The sequence below is a fragment of the Harpia harpyja genome, chromosome 16 (genome assembly GCF_026419915.1).
Source record: "Harpia harpyja isolate bHarHar1 chromosome 16, bHarHar1 primary haplotype, whole genome shotgun sequence".
NCBI lineage: Eukaryota > Metazoa > Chordata > Aves > Accipitriformes > Accipitridae > Harpia > Harpia harpyja.
Genome location: NC_068955.1, coordinates 22352917 through 22375243, shown reverse-complemented (window position 1 = coordinate 22375243; position 22327 = coordinate 22352917). Strand labels below are relative to the sequence as shown.

General features: G+C 40.2%; 1 protein-coding gene across 4 annotated transcripts in view; it reads left to right on the top strand.

The window, feature by feature from the left end:
• The first annotated feature begins 700 nt into the window (after positions 1 to 700).
• The window catches only part of GALNT18 (polypeptide N-acetylgalactosaminyltransferase 18), a 252985-nt gene continuing 231358 nt past the window's right edge, over positions 701 to 22327 (top strand). For 3 of the 4 annotated variants that reach the window (XM_052811200.1, XM_052811201.1, XM_052811199.1), the window contains exons 1-2: positions 701 to 1020; positions 1162 to 1427. In XM_052811200.1, coding sequence (XP_052667160.1) covers positions 1193 to 1427 — 235 coding nt within the window. In that variant the 5' untranslated portion in view covers positions 701 to 1020; positions 1162 to 1192. The remainder of the gene's footprint in view (positions 1021 to 1161; positions 1428 to 22327) is intronic. The other variant, XM_052811198.1, reaches the window with a different exon arrangement.

Genomic DNA, 22327 nt, shown 5'->3' with positions numbered 1-22327 from the left:
GGAATTTGCCTTTTTAGTGTGTTTCCAAAAGTGTATGTAAAATGTGAGGTGAAGAGAGGGAAGCAGCTTGGATGTGCTGAACTAAATTGTGAGTTACTGACACTGTCCCCGATACTGAAGCTAATTCTGGATGGCGTACACTCTGATACAGTGTATTCCTGTGGAACTGGATGGATACGGGGGCTTGCTGGTGTGGATGCAAGCAACAATTAGCTATTATTGATATAACTGCCCCGGGGAGGGAGCACACAAACAGGCTATAAAAGACAAACGTCTTGTAATAGTGGGTGGTCGCTGGGTATCTGGGCCTGCGGAACCGATAGCTCCGGTGAGCCAAAGGCATGTCTCCGGTTTCACCCCCTCCAGGCAAATGGATGACTTTCTGTGTGAGCATGTATCTTAATGATACCGGCTGCTCTCTCCAGCCAAGCAGCAGAGCGTTCACCTAGCAGCAAACGGGAACTGGCTGCTGCTTCTTCCTATCCAGACTGGAAATTCTTTGCAGCCAGCTACAGAAATAGCAGGGAGGCCGCCGTCCCCGCCCTCCCGCCCCGGCTTGCAGCAGGCGGAGGGGCCCCAACGCCCGTGTGTGTGTGTGTGTGAGGAGCAGGTGGGCCCCGCGGTAACCCCGCCCCGCGCGGGTCCCCGTCGGCCATACGGTGATGGCAGCAACCTCCGTGCCAGAGCAGGCTCTTTATTGGAGGAGGGGGCTGTCAATCCGCGGCCGAGCAAGCCCCACTCTCCGGCAAGCTGCTCCCAAGGTCTGATTCTGGAGCTGTGGCCGGTTGCAATGGGAAGCGGCGTCGGAGGGAACAAAGTTTGCAACACTTGGGCACTTGGCTGCTCGCGTCCTTGATGCCCGTGGCAGGAGCCGGTGCCTAAAAGCAGCGGGCAGCCAGGCGGCTGGCACGCCTTGCTGGTCTGCTGTCGGCACTGCTATCGCAAAGTTTCAGCTATTTTAATGTACTAAAATCCAGGATTTTAATTATCAGCCCTCCCCGCCCCCACCTCTCCTTCTAGGTAGGCGACAAATATTTTTATTCTGTGGATTAGAGAACTTTTTGCATGGAAATTTACTGACTTCGGAGTGGTCTCCGTTTCGGGGAGAGGGGGGAAAGGATTTGTTTTCATCGCAGTTTATTTCTGTTTTCTGGATCACAGGATTTTTGGAGCTATATGGAGGGATCTCAGGATGGTGTGCACCAGGAAAACCAAAACTTTAGTGTCCACTTGCGTGATTTTGAGTGGAATGACTAACATCGTCTGCCTGCTGTACGTGGGCTGGGTCACCAACTACATTGCCAGTGTTTATGTGAAAGTGCAGGAGCCGATCTCGGAAAAAAAGTTAGAGGAAGACAAAGGGGACACTTTAAGGATTATAGAAAGGCTGGACCATTTGGAAAATGTCATCAAGCAGCACATCCAAGGTACCACCTTACCCCCCGCTTGCTTTCCCACCCCACCCCGCCGCTTGCCGTGTGCAGTCTCCATCCCCTCCCGCCGCGTATGCTGTGTGTGCGTGTGACATTTCTGTCGCGATCGGGGAGAGCCGTGCCTCCGCCCGGAAGAGCCGGGGGCTGCGGTGCGTGTGGGAGTCCCCGGCGCTCCCCTCCCGGCGCCTGGCGAGATGAGCGGCGGAGGCGGGCGGCGTGGGGGGGACCTGCCCCGCTCCCCTCCCTCCCTCCCTCCTCCCGGGGCGGCCGCGGCCGCCTGCGGGAAGCCGCCCCCCCGCGGAGAGTGGGCCGTGGGCGCCGGGGCGGCAGTGCGCGGCGGAGCGGTGGCGGGGGCTGGGTGCCGGGTGCCGGGGCGAGCACCCGGGCGCTGGGCGGCGGCGGCGGCGGCAGCCCCGCCGGGCTGGGCTCGGCCTGGTGCTGTAATAAACCTGAGCTCAGCTCCGTGCCCGTCTGTGTCTTGCTGAAGTAAGGGGTCCGCGGGGAGGGCTCGCCGCGAAGGGCAGGGGAGCCTCTTCCCCTCTTGCTGTTATCGTCGTTGCTTTGCATTTGTTGTTTTTCTTTTCCAAAATGGGTTGCTGCGAGGGGAGTTTTTGTTCTTCTCCGCCTGTAAACCTGACTGCTAATCCGTGCTGAGAGTCTGTGCGTGTCCGGGTCTGCTCAAGGTTTTCCCTTAGTGTTGCTGTAGTGCTGGGAGCCACTTGGGATTATAACTGGGGCACTCTCTCATATGTGTAATGCCTTTTTAATTTGATCTCCTTTTAATGGGAGCTCTGGGAGAAGGGTTGAAGTGGGCGAGCAGTGGGGGAGAATATGATTATTTCCTGGGAGTTTGGGATTTTATACGAGTTTGCTTTGCTGGGTGATCTGTAGTGTCTTCCTTCATATTTTCATCTTTTGCATGGCATCATACAATCATTCCCTCAGTCTGCTAAGTGGGTTGGATAGTAAGGAGGTTGAAGGTGGGGGTAGGTGAGAGCTCTTAAAAAATCTAGAGGGACCGTGTTTCTCGGCTTCTGCATAACCTCCGCTGAACGTTCAAATCCCAATTCTAGTCTCTCCTAAACATGAAAAGGGAGAGCAAACCATCTGGTAAAGGATACCTATCACCACTGCAAAAAAAAAAAAATCTCACTCGCTTCCAGGCAGCTTTGGCCAGCTGGTCTTCTGGGAATACAAAGAAAGGTGGAGCAGGCAGGATGGCTAATCCCATATGAATTGGGCTTCCCCTGCTTGTCAATACTCATGAATTTGCAGCACTATTAATGCCCAGCTACTTTGGTATGACTTGTATTAATATTTTAAAAAATAAGACACATCACTATTCAGTTTGTATATGCTTTCATTTCTCAGATAGTCTTGTCATCTTGGGTAAATTAGTAAAATACTACTTTTTTTTTTCTGGAGGATGAGTTATAGCAGCTCTTGCAAGTTTTAAGTTGTCTCATGCAGTCCTTAAGTTTTTCTTGATTCCTGAAATGGATTTTTAAAAGGAGATATATTCTTGTCTGTGTGCCAGTGGAGTGCACTGTGGAAGCATGTATGAAGGCAGGGATTTTTCAAAAGGCGCTGTTAAGAGTTAGATACATGAAATTAATTCACTTTCCATATGATGCTGGAGCATAACTCCTTCAGGTTTGTTGGTGTGAAGCTTAAATACTCCTATTTCTGTTCAAGGAGAATAACAATGTCCATATCGGCATGTTCCTTCAGTCAGTAGTTTTTCTCAGAGTAGTAGAGAAAGGTATACTTAAATCAGGGAAGAGTGTAGCATGGATTAGAGCATAAACTTTTTTTGTGACTTTTTGTCACTATGCATAAACCAAACCAGAAGATATTTTCCTTAAATAACATTTGTATGACAGTTGAAGAGAGTCTTCTGAAAATAATTAAGTGAACAGTTCGGTAATAAGTACTATAATATATTTAGGGGAAAAAAATAAAATTTACAAAGTTCTCATACCTTATTGAAGCCACTTAATCTTTAAGATAAATAAATAAATAAAATAAATATCACAGATCATTAAGTGGATTTTCTGTACTTTTACTTGCCAGATCATAATAACTGGTGTTCACAAGGGATTCCTGTGGCAGAGATTGCATAATAAGGTGTTACTTTAATCAGATTTTGCTTAACACTGTGAGATGCTGGGAATTCTGGGTCATGGTGCAAAACTCACTGAAGTCATTGGAAGGAATATCCCAAGCTTGACTGGGTTTGGGATGAGCTTGAAGGTCAGCTTTAAGAAATTATAAGTTTGAGATTCATTGCCATAAATTGGGTAAACCAGCTGCTGTAATGGTTCTGGACAAGATTATAAGGGTTATCTGTAGTTTCCTATTAAACTTTTCCTTGGACCACTTCTTTTTTTTATGTTGGGGAGAGGTGTCAATAGCTCAGATGTTCTGCAGTGCTGAACAGGCATGAAATTAGCACGGGTAATAGAATTGCATTCCATAGGATATCCTGCAAATACCAGAGAGCTTTAACTGCCACATTTTACACATGGGGTTATGCTAGTATTTAATTTTAATTTGTTTTCTGATTGAATTGTTTAATTAGATGCCATCTGGGAATTCCTTTGGCATATAAATTGCAGTCTTGTAATATTTTATCAAGTGTCCTGGAAATGAGAAGGAATAAGAGATGCCTTCTTATAAAACACTTTTTAAAGTAAGTATTCTTAAAAGACATTTTCATGGCAAAAAAAGTATCAGACTGAAAAGAGTGTTGCGGGGGGAATTTACAAATGAGAGAGAGGTTCGGATCACTTAAAGAATCCCCTCTCAATTGTATTAGCAATAGAAAAATGATTTAATAGAGATTTGTATGGAAGTGTGACTTCACAGAATTCGTTGGCAAGGTTCACTCTATTACTTAGTACATGGATGAAATGCACACAGGAAAACTAAGTCAGAATCAAACTAAACTAATGTGTATGGGGACTGAAAACATAATGGGGTAAAAGGAAATGTGGGAGAGGGTAAGGGAGACCCTCCTGTTGAGTCACACGGTTCAGAGAAGACCCCCTTGCTTTCTAAACTCATGTTGGAGTCTAGGTGTGGCTGGATGGACTCCTAGTCCCAGACTTGGGCAACAGTTTATATCTAAAGGGATTATAATAGCAGCCAGAAATTCATTCACAGTTGAATAAAAATCACAACAGTAATTTAAGTATAAATTTGAAAGTATTAACTTATATCTTACAATATACTTGCTATAACATACTTAATAACTTATATCTTATAATGTACTTGCTATAACTTGCTTAATATCTTATATTTGCTATAACTTACTGTAGACTATTCAAGTTAGTACACATGTATGCATAAAGACACTGAGAGAATTACATATAAGAGAACAAAACAGAGTAAAAGAGAGAGAGAAAAGAGGTATACCTGTTAAAAATTCGCCTCGAGATCAGGGAAAATATTCATGTCAAATGCTTTGGCATTTGTCTCAACGGGTAAAGAGTCGAGCCTCAAGGAGTGAAGAGAATCAGCCCAGGTCGTGTTGGCTTTTGGCGACGGACCTCTGATTTTTGCAAACAGGAAAGTTTGTGAGCTGTGAGAGGCATCCCACTCGGAGATGCTGGTTGCAGCCAGCTGCAGTCCAGGAGAGCTCAAACGGTCTCACTTAGGACCACTGTTTATAGGTTTGGGAGATAATTGACTTTCATTATTAACAAAATTCTAGAATCCCAGCTGCGCTGGAAAAGTCTGAGACTGAGAATAACTCAAAACATAGATACAGGGTGCTCCAAGATTGTCAGGGGAGGATTGTAGTGTCTCAAGGTTGTTAGGAGAAAGAACTGGCTGCGGGTTGAGAACTGGCCATGTCTACTCCTGTCCCCCTGCCTTTGCCGGGCAGTGGGAGTCCTTGAGACGCATAGCGTTATCTCCCTGTGTTAGCTGTGTAAGAGTTCCTGGCACAGTCAAGGGTCGCTTAACTGTCTGACTCATTACACTTATGCTAAGGCCTAGTGAGCCTTCCCGAGTTCGTAAATCATCCTGGAGAGGGGGAAAGAAATGCACCACCACAAAGAGATTTCCAGATCAGAGAAGCTGAGAGAGAATGAAAGTATGCATGCCTCATGTTTGGAAAAAACAGTATGGAAAGGGAAATATTTGTACTGGTATTGGCCAAGAATTGAAAAGTTAGAATGTGCAAGTTCGTACCTGCCATATTGTACATCTTACACTGCTGTGTATTCACACTTCTGCAAATGTTGAAGGATAATAATTTCTCTGCACAAATTTTCTGGGTGCTGGAAATGGAATACGAGCATGTGTGTCTGCTCTGCCTGTATGGTACTTCTCTGCTTCCTTCTTTCCTCATGATGTGTTAATTTATGTCGTGTAGCCTATGGGTGTGCTGCACAAGAGTCATGTGTCTGTATAGTGACTTTTGTGATAGGCAGTTTGGGGCAGGACTGGCAGCGTTGCAGTGTAGTTGGGCAATATGGACCACAGAAAGACGTATTTTGTGGAGTGGAAGCATGATGCTGGAACTTGAGCTTAAGCCTGGGAATCGTGAATTCTTGGCTTGCAGCCTGCCACAGTTTACAAGATGGTTTTGGTCAAATCACTTTACCTTTTTACAATGATGATCACCTGCATGCTTTTCTATGGTAGCGTGTTGTGATTATGGTGTTAATTACGTGTGTGAATGCTACCCAGCTAGTACTAAAAAGATTCTCCCCCCCTGCCCCCAAACTTCAGTAGGAGGCATATGTTTTATGCTAGCAAGCAACCCACTGAGAGAAACTTCTAGTTTCTACTTCCTTTTGAGTTTGCAAACACGATGGTGTATTTTTTGAGATTTTGTGTGTGTGTGTTTTTATGTGTGTGAAAGAAAGCGAGGAAAAGACCAAATGGATAGTTTTATGCAAAATGCAGTCCTATTTTATGTCTAACAAAGGTGTGTGGCACATGTATAATCTAGTACTATTGAGCTTTATTACCAGAAAGTATACTTTAAATGGCTAAAGTTAATGAATTTTGTGTTAAATGAAGTATCTGTGGTTCCAACCTAGGATTTGAAATCAGTTTTTCCTCAATTTTATTTGAAAATGGTATGTTCTGTTGAGTTCACAAGGAACATACTGGTTCAAAAAACCCCAAACACTCTTATTTATCAAAATCAATACAAGAGTGCTTCAGACAGGTCACAATGCCTCATTCATCTTAATAGTGCATCATGCATTGGCTCTGTCACTAAAAAACTGCCCTAAGTTGCATGTGCAGTTGGAAGATGATGTGAGCAGGCAGGCTGCTCTTAATCATATACTTAGTTTGTAACAATGACAATAGGAAAAACACTAGCAAGAAGGCAGCAATTTATTGTTTTCTGCAGCCTAGCTTTAGGCCATCATAGGTGATGAGTTGAACCTTTTTCTTGAAAAGCTATGCTATGGTTAAGCCGATATCACTTAAAACACCTCATGCATGCCATCCTGTTTGTCATCTTATGCAATGTCATTTTAATATTTTTCAGCCTTCGTGATTTCTGGACCAGTTGAATTCTTAGTGTAAGATCAATGGATGATTACTAAGACATCTGTGTTGTACTAGGACTTTGGTCCCTCATCTTTGCAAACTGCTGCATCTGTTGTCATAAATGGAATGTCAGGTGCTGTGTGGACTTATTTGGGAAAATTTGTAAGAGAGGAGATGTATGTGTTATCTCTCGACCTGCTGCTTAGAATTATTTGCTCTGTGGATTTACTTCAGCTAATGTTAGCTGTCCTGTAGTTGGGTATCTAATCACTCTCTGTGGTCAGTTGTGGGAGGGAGAAATCTCCAGCATGTGATTCATTCCCTGTCTTGGACAGGTGTTAGGGTGGAATGATTTGCTTTCAGAAATGGCATATTTTGAGCTTGGGAACTAGGTCAACCAAGATTCCTAATTTTAGCCATCTAAAGGTTTGGGTAAGTAAATTTTGTGTTTGATATTGACCCTTTATTTTCTACACTTTATTTATTTATCCCAAACATGAGGAAGAATGTAGTATATAAACCTCTGGTTTGTGATAGCTATCCTTTGCAGCCCTGCTAGCTAGCTGGGTTCCATAAAGTCAGGCTCACTAGGATTCGCATGGCCATTCCACCATGTCTCTTACTCTTGTGGTACTTTCCTTTTGGGAATAATTAATTGTTAAATCCCCCCAGCTTATTTCCGTCAAGTTCAAAAGCAATTAGGCATGTTTATCATGCACTGCAGTGTATTTATTTTACTGAGAAACAAATCAGCAGTAGGCAGTAGCCCTGGGAACACAGCTCTTGCTGCACTATAGAGGGCCCTATATTCACAGTCTCTGTAGAAGCAGAGAGACCTGCTGTCCCAATGTAACTAATTGCAAGAGAAGGAACTACTTGGATATGTAAGACATGCAGGATTAATCCCATTATTTTTTCTCTTTAGGCTGTGACTTCTCAAGTCATTCTAGATTGCTGCATGTCAGTGCAGATTAATTTGAATTTAACTTTCATGTTCCTCCGTGCTTAGGAATGGGTGCACTAAAGAAAACTTTAATATAGTGATTTCAGCTAGAAGACCTAAATTGCTATAAATTTTCAAGCATTGCTGGAGGTGCAGGTCTTTCAAGGACCATCTACTGAAGAATTAATGATGTTGGTTATGTTGATTACAACTTGGTAATTTATTATTACCATTATTAAAGTTAACTTTTTTTGTGCTTTTAGTATCTTTAGTTCTCTTCTAAATGTGTTCTTTCTTGGTGGTTCTTCCACCGAGGATTTATTTTGCTATAGTTAGGATGTAGTGGCCAAAACTGAGGAGTGTTAGGCTGGCCTTATTAAGGTAACTATTTTATTACTGGAGATTGAATGATTCCTTTAATGATTAAAGTTGTTTTTTCAGAATGAGGTATGGGTTGTGGTTCCCCCATGGCACCCGATTGTCAGCTAGATCGCTCTATTAATTCTTCGAGTTTATGCAATGGGAAAAGCATTCCAGTTGCAATTTTTTTTGAGATTGTGTCTTTTGAGCCAGAAACAAGAAAAGTTTTATTTGGCCACAAAGTGAGAGTGGATGGTAGCTTTGTAGTTGGGAAGGGAATTGACCTGGATTCTGTTTCCTTCAATCTAGGCAATTTCTGTAGTTCACATGAAAGTCTTCAACAAAAGGTTAAAAAATGAATTGGAAGCAGAGGCTGGGAACTGTGACTTCTGTGCCCTCCACAAGTTCTCTTACTGCTCAGCTAGAGAATTTTGCTTTTTCTCTCTGAAAAAGTTCATTTTTGTCGACATTTGTTATCTCTGCATAATGGCAAGCTTCAGTGGAAAGAGCGGATTGTGTACTACAATCTTTGAGCAGATGATTTATGGGCTGTGCAGAGATGGAGATAGCTATTCTGCTTAAGGTTCTGGACTCAGCTCATTGCTTCATTTGTGCTGGCTAGGTGTCACTTTGGAAAATGTTGCTCAGGTTGACACAAGCAGCCTGCAGCTGTGCAGAGATTAGAACTTAGATCTTTTGACTTTCTGCTAGACTGTTATGCCCATTTTAGTACTAACGAGTGATTTTATCTATATGACCAAAATCTAGATAAATACATATGAAAAGAAACATAAAGCAAGACCTACACATAGCTGCTGGGAATTGTGTATTATGTATGAGATCAGCTTGGTCCTAGCATCACACTCTCTCATGGCAATATCTGCCTTAGCAGTCCAATGTAAAAAACACTCTTCCACTTGGGCATACTGGGGCCTGGGGTTGATTGTGATCTGCCAATTAACTGTTGTGCATACAGGGGCAGACAAAGAGAGCAGTGAGAGGTGTGACTTTTCTCAGGGCCTAAAACTCAAAAGAGTCTTTGCTTAGAGGAGCATGGTGCTGCAGCCGCCGTATGCTGTGATACACCTGTTCTTGTTTACTGGGTCAGAAAAAGATGGCTTTATATGTACACAAGGTACACTCTCTTTATTTCTGAAATAAATGCAAGAGTGTTATTGTACATTGAGTTCAAGACTGTGTTTGGAGAGGTGGCTCCTACATGCTAATGATACTTACTCTCTCTGTTTAAGGAGCAGGACAAAACTCTAGAATTGCATGCCAGAGTATCGTTTGTGGCTGATGTAGTTTATTTTTTTCTCTTGCATGAGCTGAGTACTTATGAAAGAGTCTAGTACTCTGCATCCAGTAGTACAGGATCTGGACCTAAAAGTGCATGTGTGCAAGTATGAGGCTTTCCATTATATTATAAAAAGAGACTACAAACACTTGTTTATCACTGAGCCTGGGATGGGCTATGTGGTTTCTCCATTGTCTTTAGGGCCAAAAGGTTGAAGTTGTTGCCTGTCTCTACCCAACACTGCTCCAGCCACAGAAGCAGTTTAATTTAATTTTGTGTTCAAGAGAAGGGTCTTGTCATCAACATTATACTATGAAAATATGCATAAGCTGCAGTGTGATGGGATAAGCTACTATTATCCATCTGAATGTTAGAGATGTGAGACATAAAGAAAACCTATGGTGATTTAAAAAAGTGAATATTGGGCTCGGATCTTGAGACAGCAGTGGCAGTTGTGGAGATGGCTTAGCTGCCTTCCCAAGGATGATGGGGAATCCTTGGTTGCCATTAGAACAGCCCAGGAACTTGATCATCAGCTGTTAATGTATGGAGTGTGGCAAGGGACATAATGGGACATGAATCATCTTTAACTGGTTAACGGCTGTCCTCATTTATTGCACTCGTAAGATTATGTTGTTTATGCTTGGCCCAGAGATTGGAGACTGGACTTAGTACAGCGTGCTGTGGTGTCTTGGGATTGTCCCTGAGTCCAGAGCAGATACTCTGTGACTGCTGATAATAAGTGAAGTAATCTACTGGTCCACAACTCGCAAAACTACTTCTTTAATGAAATTAAATTTCTCTCATGAAAAAGTGAAAAGTAACTTCATATCTTGTCATGCCTCCTCTGAGATTAATTCTTTTTCATTTCTCTGCTACATTATTTTCCTTTTAATTTCCCTTATTTTTTGGTATTTAAAAATGTCTTCTAGTCTTCCTTGTTTTGTTCACTAAGCCATATTATGATCAGAGTCCAATGGCACTTCCATCACCTGTGGAGGAATCTTTCTGTGTTGCTCTTGGCCTTCCAAGAGGCTACCTCTGTAGCCTCTCCAGAAACTTCTGGCCTCTTTTATTTTAGGGACTTGAGAAGCACCTCAGTGACAGGCTGTTTGGTGGGACAGTGTGGACAGATACACTGAGTAGACACTGAAATTGCCAGGTACCTGAAACTTAATGCTCTGTCTTCATGCTGCTGTTACTATTAAATCTATTCTGAGTACAGTCGTGCAGTGCAGATGAGTTCTCTGTTAAACAACATTGTTTCCATTTGCTTCATAAATTTTCCCTGCTCAACTGGTGTTTTGTAACCAAGGTGCTATTTTTAACATGATATCCTGAGTTTCCTGAGGCAAAGGCAGAGATCTTTAGGAGCCAAAACCATGACTGTAACCATTACATTTCTCCAGCACCTCCTCTACTTGGCTTTGAAAATGAACAAATGAGAATATTCTAATTTCTTTTTTATAATATGGAGATGGGAGGTCCAGTTTGCTTCCTTGAAATTCTCTGTCTTTAAAATGCCAGAATGTGTCTTCTCAAGTCTATAATGTATCCTCTACTTAGATCATATGATTTTAAAAAAATTTATTATTTCTATGACAGTAACACTGTGGCAGCTAGCTGAAATCCCAGCTCTCTTGTGATCAGTGCTGTACAAATGTATAGTGGAACCCTTGACTCGGAGATCTTTGTCTCCGTGGATAAGATCTGCTGGAGCTGGGCAGAGGAGAGGGATATAGAGAAATGATATGGCCAAATCTATACAGACTGTTGGTGGCAGGTTTGATTTGCTGCTGTAGTTGCTCAGATGAATCAGACAGAAGGTCATCTTTCCTCCCATTAGTAACAGCCCAGAGAGAATGTGTGAATCCTGCAGTATGCAAACGTTGCAGTGTTGTGTAGTAGCTGCATCTGTTCTCCCACTGTAGATCTTGGCCTTGCTGATAGGAATTTGAGAATGACATGAGCTCTGAAGTATGAGATTAGATGTATCTCCCAATGTGCATGTTATAATTAGCACTTCTTAAATACCACATAATTGCCTAATTCTCTGCTTCCATCTTGAAGATTCATGATCTCGGTGACCTTGTGTCAGTAATGTTGGTGGAGGTGTGGAAATCCTATTGTACTTTTGGTTTTGCCATTTCCTACCTCCTAAATAAAACCCCTTATTTTAAATGTGAATGTTTGAATTTTCCTTTTATTAGAACTGTCACAGGTGATCTCTGAGAAAAGAGGATTTCAGTAAGCAGCTTTCTGAAGAATATAAGAAGAAGAGGTAGTATTTCTGGTTTTTTCTTCATAGATAAGTGGTCATTCTAGTCTTCATTTTAGGGAGCTAATATAGATTTTTAGACTGTGTTACTTGCCCATATGTAATCTGGATCTAGCTAGAGATCTATTTCATGAATCATCCAACTAATGCAGTGAATTACTTGTCCCTGCTTTCACGGTGGATTCAAATTCCTTTGAAGCTTTTCTTTCTGCATCGAGTCATGACTTGCCAAAGGCTTTGCAAGAAGGTTTGGCATGCCGTAGGTAAAAGAAAAACTGTCAGATAAACTTTTCCAGCACAGCAGACTCAGTGAGTCTGTATCCATCCATTACAGGATTATCACTGCAATAAAGTTATGGTTAGAGAAAACACCTTTTGGGATTTCTCTGTGCACAGAATAAATAGGGCTTGCAGAAGAGAGCACAGAATAGTTTTTAAAATAACTTTGTTCAGTTTGTTTGCTTTTCTCTGAGGTATTTATAATTTTACCAGCAGTTTATTGCGTGATCACATGATGCCAGTGTTTCCCTCTTCTACTTGTGCTAACAGGAATATTTTAAGTTGCTCAAGCGAAGGGTGGGGGAGTGGTATGCTGTAATTTCTGTGGTATTTCTGGTTAGAAGACATGTTCACTTCATGTGTAACAATTTGTAGGATGAGGAGGGTCAGGGAGGAGAGAAGTATAGGAAAAGCTAAAGGCTGCATAAGAATACCTGAATGTTTTATCCCTTTTTAGTTAATACGAAACTACAGTTACTGAGTGGAAACTATTGAGTTTCCACTAGTGTTATTGAAATTGGTGAAACAAGTGCTGTTGATTTCCCATGGAGTGGAAAGAAGTGATGCACCATTTCTGATTCTGTTCTGAAAGCCTTTTATTTTCTTGTCACTCTCAAAACCAGTTTCACATCTAGTGGTTTATTATAAATATTTGCTTGTTAATTAAACCCAAATCTAGTATTCAAAAATGCAAGATGTAAAGCTATTTGATTTAGTTTATATAGACCTTTTAAAACATATATAGTATCTTTAATGAAGTAAGAAATATTTGGCTTGCATACAGTCAGAATATCATAAGCAAGATACTGGTCTTGGCACCAAAATTGTATCGCTCTTGGTCTCCAATATCGTAATCAGGTATTGTTGTTTTGATTCTGTTTTTTCAAGAGGCAGTAGAGTTAGTACTCTATGACTTTACAACATGATGTCAGCCATAAAGGATTGTGACATCATTAAACTTAGATGTAATTGAATGAGATATTTTAAGCTTGTGTTTAGCTAATATTTTCACATGGCTGTAAAGCTGTATAAGTTTAAAATTAATTTCAAATTGGACATAAAACAAGCAAACCAACAACCAAAAAACCCCCACGAGTTCCAAAGGGATGTGTAAAGCTGTACATAATGCCAGGAAGACTAGTGAATTTATGCACTAAAAGCAGCAAGGCCAGAAAAAACAGTAGCAAAATGACGACAGAAGACTTATGTTTGGCTAGATCATTCCCACTTGCAGCTTTCATTTCTCTAAATGCAGGCATTGTAACAGGAATGCTTTTGGTATAGAAACATTTTTATCTTATTGTTGTACTTAATATAAATAAAATTCTGTCAGCATACATGAGTTTTTCAGCACAGCTTATGTCTTTCTTACATTAAAATAGTTTAAAAGCACTTTCATAGTGATAATTCTACTACTCTATTTTCATTTAAGTACTGAGATAAAATTTTGCATGCAAATAAATATGGAAATATATATACAAATATTTAATATATATAAAAATATTCTCTATATAATAATAATCTCTCTCTCTCTAAATGTATGTATGTGTTTTTAATGGTTGCACTAAGGATCCATATGTCTTGTCTTGAAGGCGAGAAGGGTCTTCACCATTGCCTGATACGGACTGACAAGGAAGAGTTTGTAAATGGTAATACAAGCACTGATTAGAGCAAATGGGAGCATGTTTGCATAATATCCGAGTATGGTGGCAACAGGAACAGACTCCTGCAGTCTGGAAATGCAAAGGACAGAAGTATTGCCTGAAGTGTGTTTAGAATTAGGTTTTCAGACAGTTGTTAGTGCTCTCTGCAGTAATTGAGTAATAGCTGATGGCTAGAGTGAGCCCTGCACATTTCATCACTTATTAGCGGAGACCGTTTTCAGAATGATTGACTGCTGTAGAAGCAGGTAGAATACTGGGTCAGAGTGAGTGGGGAGCCACAGTATTGATTTCTCATTTGAAGAAGTAAGTAAAGGTAAAGCTTTTTACGTTGCAACTTTTAGCTCTTGAGGGTAGATTTTTAATGGTTCAGCCCTGGATTCTTTTTTCATAATTAAGAAATAAGCTGCTGTTGGAGAATTTTTAAATTTATGAAAGAGTAAAATTCCTTGTTATGAGGAAGCCTGGAGACTTGAAAACATGTAAAAGGAAATTTAATGTCCTAATGTGTGAAACATTCCTTGGCTCCTTGCAGTAACAGCATGTCAATATATTTTTGTCTGCTTGACAATATGTAGGAAATGCCTTTGATTTTGTAAAATTGCATGTAATTTCTCAAGATTTCTTTTGATTCTATTGATTAAAGCTTTTCTCCCTTGCCTAGAGACATTAAATAGCAAACCATCTGCTAAAAACAGATTGGCAACATTCCTGAAAACTAACATTAAAAAAAAAAAATTAGTCTAAATATATTTTAAAAAGTGTTCCTATTGTGTTCTGGGACGAATAGGAAATCAAAAGCTTCTGTTACAGTCTGGCAAAAGGTTGTAGGACCTGGTCAAATACTGGTATTGTCTTCATACCATGGAGAAAGGTACTGACTGCAGCAAAAAAGCACACAGGTACCAGATGATGTAGTGCAAAAGTGTCATTACAAATACTGTCCCACGTGGCTGTGTGTTTACCACCTGTATCCATTATACAGGAGCTGATGGATAATCAGCCATTCGGCCCAAAGTACTCTTTGTATGGCTGCCAGCAGTGAAACATGCTGATCACAGTTGCTAACTCTATGGACATAAGTGTAGGCTGTAGAGTAATCCCCATCCCCCCACGTTTTGTTGAGGTAGTAAATATAAAACTGGCATGATCATGGAGAGTGATTTTTTTTTTTTTTTTTAAATTATATTTTGTTATACTCACCAGTGATTTTCTGATTACACTTTGTTACTATCTTTGTGTGAGCAGCTTTTAGGTTGCACGTGGCTATGCTGCAGTTGTGAACATGCTTATATGAGTAAGAACTCTCAGTATGTTTGCAGTGTTGGGACAACAATAGGGAATAAGTTTCTTGGCAGGTTAAGACAAAGAGGTTGTGTGTTCAACCTAGCTTTTGTGGCTGGTTTTGCCAGGTAAGAATGCCATGTAACTTCCATAAAAAGTTGATTAGCTGCCCTAGGGAAAGAAAGTACAGGGAGGAGGGATTACTCAATACTGTGTGTGTTGGCACAGATTCAGTGGAAGATAATTCTGGATATTTTCTTCTCCAGCAATTGGATCTATGCAGGTACTATGCATTTCCACCCTTCCTGCTACTAAAGAGATAAGAGGTCTTTGTGTGAAAGTGAGACCAAGGAGGTCCTGGTAGGGGCTGTTCTGTCTTGAGATTTTCCCTTAATTAAAAACCTTAAGGTACGGAAAGATATTAAATTATTTTTTTTTATTACATTCTTTCCACATAACAGAGGGCCCCTGGACTGAGTTCTCAGTCAGTGTGAATGTACTCAAAGTTCTTGCTCTAAATTCTGTCCTCTGTTGGACTCGCATAAATTGCTGTCATTGCCATGCTGCAGTAATTCATACATCTGAGGCATTGTGGGGCTTGGAAGTGAGCGGAATGATCTGTGCAGAGCAGTATAAAAAGCAATAACTCATTTTCTCTGTCCCCTCTGCTGCCTCAGAATTCTGCCCTGGATACCCACAGACCAGGCTGGAATCAAGAAGGGTGGCTTTTACTTGTCTCACATCTATGGAGTTACTTTTCTCATATCACCATGTAGGCAACTGGGTCTGAAGAATAAAGAAGGGGATGGGAAAGAAGAATCAAAGTATCCACAAGTATAAAAGATAATGTGATTATTAAAGGGATTATGTAAAATAGTGTGTGAAATTACAGGCAATGGCAAATACTTTGCAGTGTGTTCGCTGCCATCTGTCTATTTTTAAAACTTGTGCTTAGCTAGCACCTAGCTAGCCAGGCTGTTCTTGAGTATCAGTGTGTAGTCGTATAATTGTCTGGCTGTTTTTACAAGGAACGTGGTGCAGAGAATGTGAGAGTTTTGGCCACAATGACAAATTGTGACAGTGCAAAGTATGACAGAAAAAAATGATAAAATAACAATGTAGGATGTAGCAGCTTAGCTTTGCCACATTAAGCTAATAAAAAAAGCGTATTTTTACTTAAAAAAAAAATTTAATGTATCTCTCTTACTGTCTATTTAATGTTCATGCTATGAATTTATTAAGAGTGACTTTGAATTTGCCTTTCTGCTCTTTGATGAGAACAGATGTTATTTTCTCCCAACTTCTCGACACCTGGAACTGGCAAAATTCCCCAAGCTCATTCAATTATCATCCAACAAGCAGGGTTTATTCAAGCAATTTACCTACGAAGGCCAATTCAACACAGGGTGGAAAAGAAATACCCTTTTCACTGAATTTAAAATAAACTCAAGAGAAGTCTTACTCATTTCATCAGAATGAGTAGCTGTGGTTTTTAGTTTTAAAAAAAAAAAGGCAATTTTATAAAGTCATACTTACGCCCTTGTTCAGTACATGATGTGTATGAAGCTCAATAATTTTCTGAAGACTGAAATTTAAACATGATAAACTGTAAGGTTTTTGTTGCTTCTTACGAAGGAAGATAAACAAAAGCTCCCTCTTTGTAGGGTGTTTCTTCTCACTGAACTGCACACCTGTATAAATACAGTGCTTGAGTCATTCCCGGTTTACACCAGAGAATAGTGAAAGCAGCAAGATGGGAGTTAGCCCTCTTGAGTTAAACTGATGGGATATTCAACAACTCTGGCACAACCCCTCCTTTCCTGTGGTGTCTGGAACCTGCAGTCACCTCAAACAGTGTGAGTAACACTGGGAGTAGAAGCCCTGGCTGAAGAAACTTCCACATTTAAATTTCACCTCTTTCAGTTCAAACTTCATAAGGGGAAGTCTTATATTCTCCTTAAGTGGACAAATGAAAGTATCAATCATTATATTTACCTTTAGGAAAATTAAAACCTGAGTATGGTGTTTTGGCTGTGTAACTTACGTAACTTTTCCCAGCACTGTGTGGGATATCTGTTTTCAAGATATCTCATGTTTAGCAGTGTTTTTGTTACGGCTTGCCTTAGCGGCTCCAAAACCAAAATATAAACTAAAACGGGTTAACTAGAGATACAAACAAGGTTGCAGTCAAGCAATTAGAATTTGGATGAGGATGAAAATTTAAATAGTTTTAAAACACGGCAGCAGTGCCATGTGGCAGGATGTGCTCATGGTACAGTGAAGAGCATAATGACTTCCTTTGGGGTTTTGGTGGGGGTTTTTTGGGTTGTGTGTTTTTTTGGTTATTTTTTCCATTTTGCCAAACTCTGCTAATGTCTTACTTTGTTTTCTAGGAGTGTTATTTTAACCTCTGTATTAACCTTACTCCTTAAACATTGTGGACCTGTATTGTAATATGTTTGGAGTTTTCGGCTAGTGGACTTTGGGAACCTATGGATAAAAGTGGTTAGGAAAAGGTAAGTTCAGTCATGGGATGTCTCTTGCAAATGTGTAGGAGTTCCAGTGCTGCCTATCTCTTCGAAAAAAGAACAAAGATTTTTGAGAAAAGACTAAGGGGCTGTTAAAAAGGTATGTTAAACTATGTAATCAGCCAAATTTCAATGAGCACTTACAATGTCAAATAGCATAAGCAGGAATGAAAATTCATTTGTCCCCATCAAGTTGATCCACTTTCCTAAAAAAAAAACCCAACCAGAAATAAGAGTTAACCCTTGCAAGTGGTGGCAGACTTCCTCCATGGTGCTGGAGGTTCCTGTTGAGGAATCTCATCAGAGGGACAATGATCTTGCTCTAGTGTTGACTTCTAATAGAATGTCTTTCTGTGAAACTTGTGTTCAAGTTAATTCTACTTCAACATATTTTCTTTCTTTAGGATTACCTACAAATTTGTGAGTTTTCCTTCTTCCAAGATAGCTAAGTCCCTGTTCAGTTCACAGTTTCCGTGTATAGAACAAACAGGCTGTATATACCGATAGGGTCTTTTTTGGTAGGTTCTCTCACAGACAAAATGTCTAAATACTCTAAAGCTTTTGTAAGATAAATGTCTGCCCCCTCTTATTTAGTCTGCTATTCTTTGCCAGGCAGAGTAACTGTGTGCTGCTTAACCAGGAAACTCGCTTGTGTTCTAAAAAGGGAGAAAAGGACAGGGTGGATGTGGGCAGTTGCCCCTGTTGCCCAAGTACCTTTACGGAGGATGGACTCATGCATGCATCAACAAAATAGTTGAGTTTATTGTGATACTGCCAAATTATTCAGGCTTCTGTGTGTGTGGTTCTTTCCAGTTGTGCAAATTAAGCTCAGAATTTGCATTATTCGTGGTTTTAGTTAAAAATTTAAACTCCCATTTCTTGTGTGTTTGAAGGTAAGGTTAGCCTCCTTTTGTTCTTGTTATAACTCATTTTCCAGAAGTCTGGAAGCAGCCTGTTTGTCCAACACACTTCCTTTCTGCTTTCTGAAGAATGCCATTCTTTGAATGCCTCAGTCTTGAAGCCCCACATAGACAACTTCTTGCAACAAATACTCCAAGGTCTGAATGCAAGTTGTTTTCCCAGTTGTTTGGTGTATGCAACTTCCTGAAAGAGTTTGTTTATAAATATGTTTTAAATTGGCTCTTGATTGTTTTGACATGTTTTAGCACTGCCTTTTACCTGACACAAAAAGTGCAGTCAAATCAGTAGACAGTGAGTAAAAACCATCAAATTAGAAATGATGACAAAACTCATGGCTGTCAGAGACGCAGGCTTTCAGTATATTTTTTAAAAACTTGTAAATCCCATTTCTATAAGTCTCTTAGATTTGTTTTGAAAATTTTTTCCGTAAGTGACTTTGAAGCCTCAACTGCTTAACTTCCTTTAATCCATGTTACCTTTCCAAGGCGGGAAAAAAAAAAAAGAAAAAAAATCTCTTAAATTGCTTAAGGCATACCTCAGAATTTTCCCACATGCGTTACTGGTATTACAATTCAGATGAGAGACACCCTGGTAGTTACACCATTTGCAGTACTTTTCTTCCCTATCTTACGTACGTGTGTGTATACATGTGTATATAAATATATTTGTATATAGTCCATAATTTTTTTAAAAAATAAACAGAAAATTTAAAAATTACTGTGAGGATTTTGATGCTTCCTTGGACAACTGTGATATGATGGAATATTAGATTCCACTGCTGTCCTACTATGTAGTAACACAACAATGAACTTTCTGTTTACAGACAGATATTTGGTTTGTCTTGGACTGAATCATTCAGGAGTAGAGGTGTCACTCCAACAGGAGAGGAGTGATTTCCTTGTCACAGAAGGTGGGCTTTTTGTCTGTGAAGTTGGTGGCTATCAGTAGTTGAATTAGCACGCAGTTAGCCGGACTGTGTACTACTTCTGCCTCAGCAGCTGCCTGAACTGTGACTCAGTAGGGATTAAATCTACATGGTTGTCTAGAGCACAAGGGCTGACAGTTATACTAAATATTGTTGCTTTCTAGGACAAATTCAGAGCTTGTGTCAGCAGTATGTTATAATTCCATTATGTCAGTGGAGGTGTGTCTGCCTGTGGCCAGTTTACTTTCAATGCTTGCTTACTTGCTGACTTCAGATACAATCTTTTTATCAGACTTGAAAGTTGTAAATGTACTATATTGCCATGCTATGTAGCTATTCCTATTAAGAGAACTAGAGGTAAAGACCAACTAATACAAATGCTGAGGAATTCACACAATAAAATTTGGTTATTATATAATTGCTGAAAATCATGACTAGTAATATTGGCATTAAAAGGAGGAATCAAATACCTACTGAGTTATCTCATAACCTTTCCATCTTTTACTGCTGAATCTGAATTAATAAGAAAACAGTGTTTTGTTCATCAGTCTACCTTTCTAGTATCTTGGAATCTAGTAGTCATATTGATGGGAATCAGACTTTAAAAATCCTGGAAATAATTATATCTGTATGAGTCTCCCACAGGTAATAGAGGGAGACTCTGTAGGTACTCTCCTTGTGCCAGCTGAAAAGCTCCATTTGTTAATATTCGCTGTCAGAGGATGTGCATGGAAAAGAACATCTGCCTGCCCCCAATAATTTCCTAAACATTGGAAAATTTTCAAAAGAGCTCACATAACCCCAGAAGTAAGTCCAAAGGAAAACTAGCATTATCAGTTCTTGTGCTCAGCGATCTGATTTATTTAATTGTGTCCTAGGTCCTTTCTAAGCTTCTTGAAAAGAATTCCTGTGTAGATAAGGGACTATTCATTCTCCTTATATGACTGCAGCTTCCTGGTTTGTACTGCAGCACATTTGCTTTTTTATCAGCTAAACTGATTTTTGATTGCAGATGGGCGAAAAACTGGGACACAGCAAATTAGCACCAGTATTAATAAATGAGACTGAAAGTGTACTTTGCTATCTTCATGTATTGTGCAGAATATCTTCTGAGCTGGTCGTCCATTTTCCTCAGCTTCAGGATTTCCTTTGATGACGGAGAGATCTTATGGTCTTTTAAAGGTCGTGACTAGGGAGTACAATGGTTGTTGGAATCCAGCATCTGTGGGAGTGGGACAGTGAAACGTTAAGCTGGTTCTTCACCACTCTAGTCTTAGTTTTGAGGAGCCCGCGGCCCCATTTGCAAGGATGAGAATGTAAAAATAAGTGAAATCTAGATGGGAAATTACCAGGCTGCATATGCATACTTGCAGAGCTTGGGAGCATCAGTCAGTGGAAAGGGGTGTGCTTTTGACAGGTTTTGGACTTAATTATTATACGCTTGGAAATGTCAAAACATACATTGTCCTATGGGCTGATTACTTGATTCTCTGGTCGTGCTGGCTTTAGGCTGAGATACACCTATTGCTGCAGAATCTCACTGGTATTTGATAATCATGCTAGAGATCTTTAGTGTATGTGTTGGTATGTACACATATAATCTGGAGGTGGGTAGGTTTTCTGAGTAGTAAGAAAGATGTAGAAAATGAAAAGAATCATTCTAGGCAGAAACTGTTGTGAAGCCCTCATGAATATTTCTGTGTGTGAGTATATGTGTATATGTAACAGCTATGTAAAAATGTACATTTAACAGATGTGAAACTTCAGAAGGCCTAGTTTGGAAAAAAAAATCTTCAGATGTGTTGTTCAGTGGTCTGCAGAATACTTTATAAAGGATTTGTTTTGCTGTAGGAATGTGTAGATGTATCGCTTTAGAAGGTAGAACAGCTACTCTCAATTACTTTCCTTTGTGGCTTGCAAAGCCTCACATTGTGGTCCTAGGTGGGCATGACAGATGAAAGTTTCAGTGTTTGAATTCATGCAGAGTAGTTTCTTTCACCATCTGAAGATTTCTCCTGTTTGCTCAGGTTGTATGGTACCCTCCTATAATAAATAAGCATTTTACAGCTGAGGACGGCATTTTGGCATACTTCAGAACGCTACTTCACCACTAAAGTTAGCCAGTTGATTTTTACATAATCATTGCCATTCTACAGGAACGTGAACTTGAGAACAGGTCTTCAGTAATGTTCTTTACCACTGGGCAGAGTAAGGTAAGAATGTGAGTAAGACTTGCTGATGGCCAAGCTGCAGTTAAAAAGTTTGATGTACTATTCCCTGACATCTATGTTTTCTATTTATTCTTAAATTAAAGTCAGCTTTATAGGACATAAAGATATCTTCAGTGTAGTCAACACTGTCTTCACGTTGTATTAAGGTGCAAATGCAGGCCCCTGGACCAGTCTGGAGGGGAATTATAAGATCTATCTGGATTTGGAGTTCGTAATTTGCAGAAAGCTATTCCAGGTTTCAGTTTGGATCTCCACAGCCATTAGAGCAGGATCATTATTGCTAATAGAGTGATCAGTTACAGGAAAGATGAGTGTCTGGTGAAAGCCTGCCACTATGAATAGCTAGGATCTGGATTAATTCTTTCAATTAATGGTCCTGCCTCATTTTGATATTACTGGTGGTTGTTCTACCAGCAGGTGGGGATGATTTTTCTTTCATTCTGGCACAGGTGACACGTTTGTCTTGCTGAGCTGATTAATATCCCTAAACAAAAGCTTCAGTGTTTACTGTTCTAGGAGGAGGCTTGTCAAATCCAATCAGTCATTATATTTATGTGGCAAATTGTGTTTGGGATACATTGTAATCAGCCTGTGTATGAATATTTTTATGAAACAAAGCACAGAAACTTGGCACTGTTTGGGGCCCTCTGCAATGAACAGAATTGCTGAA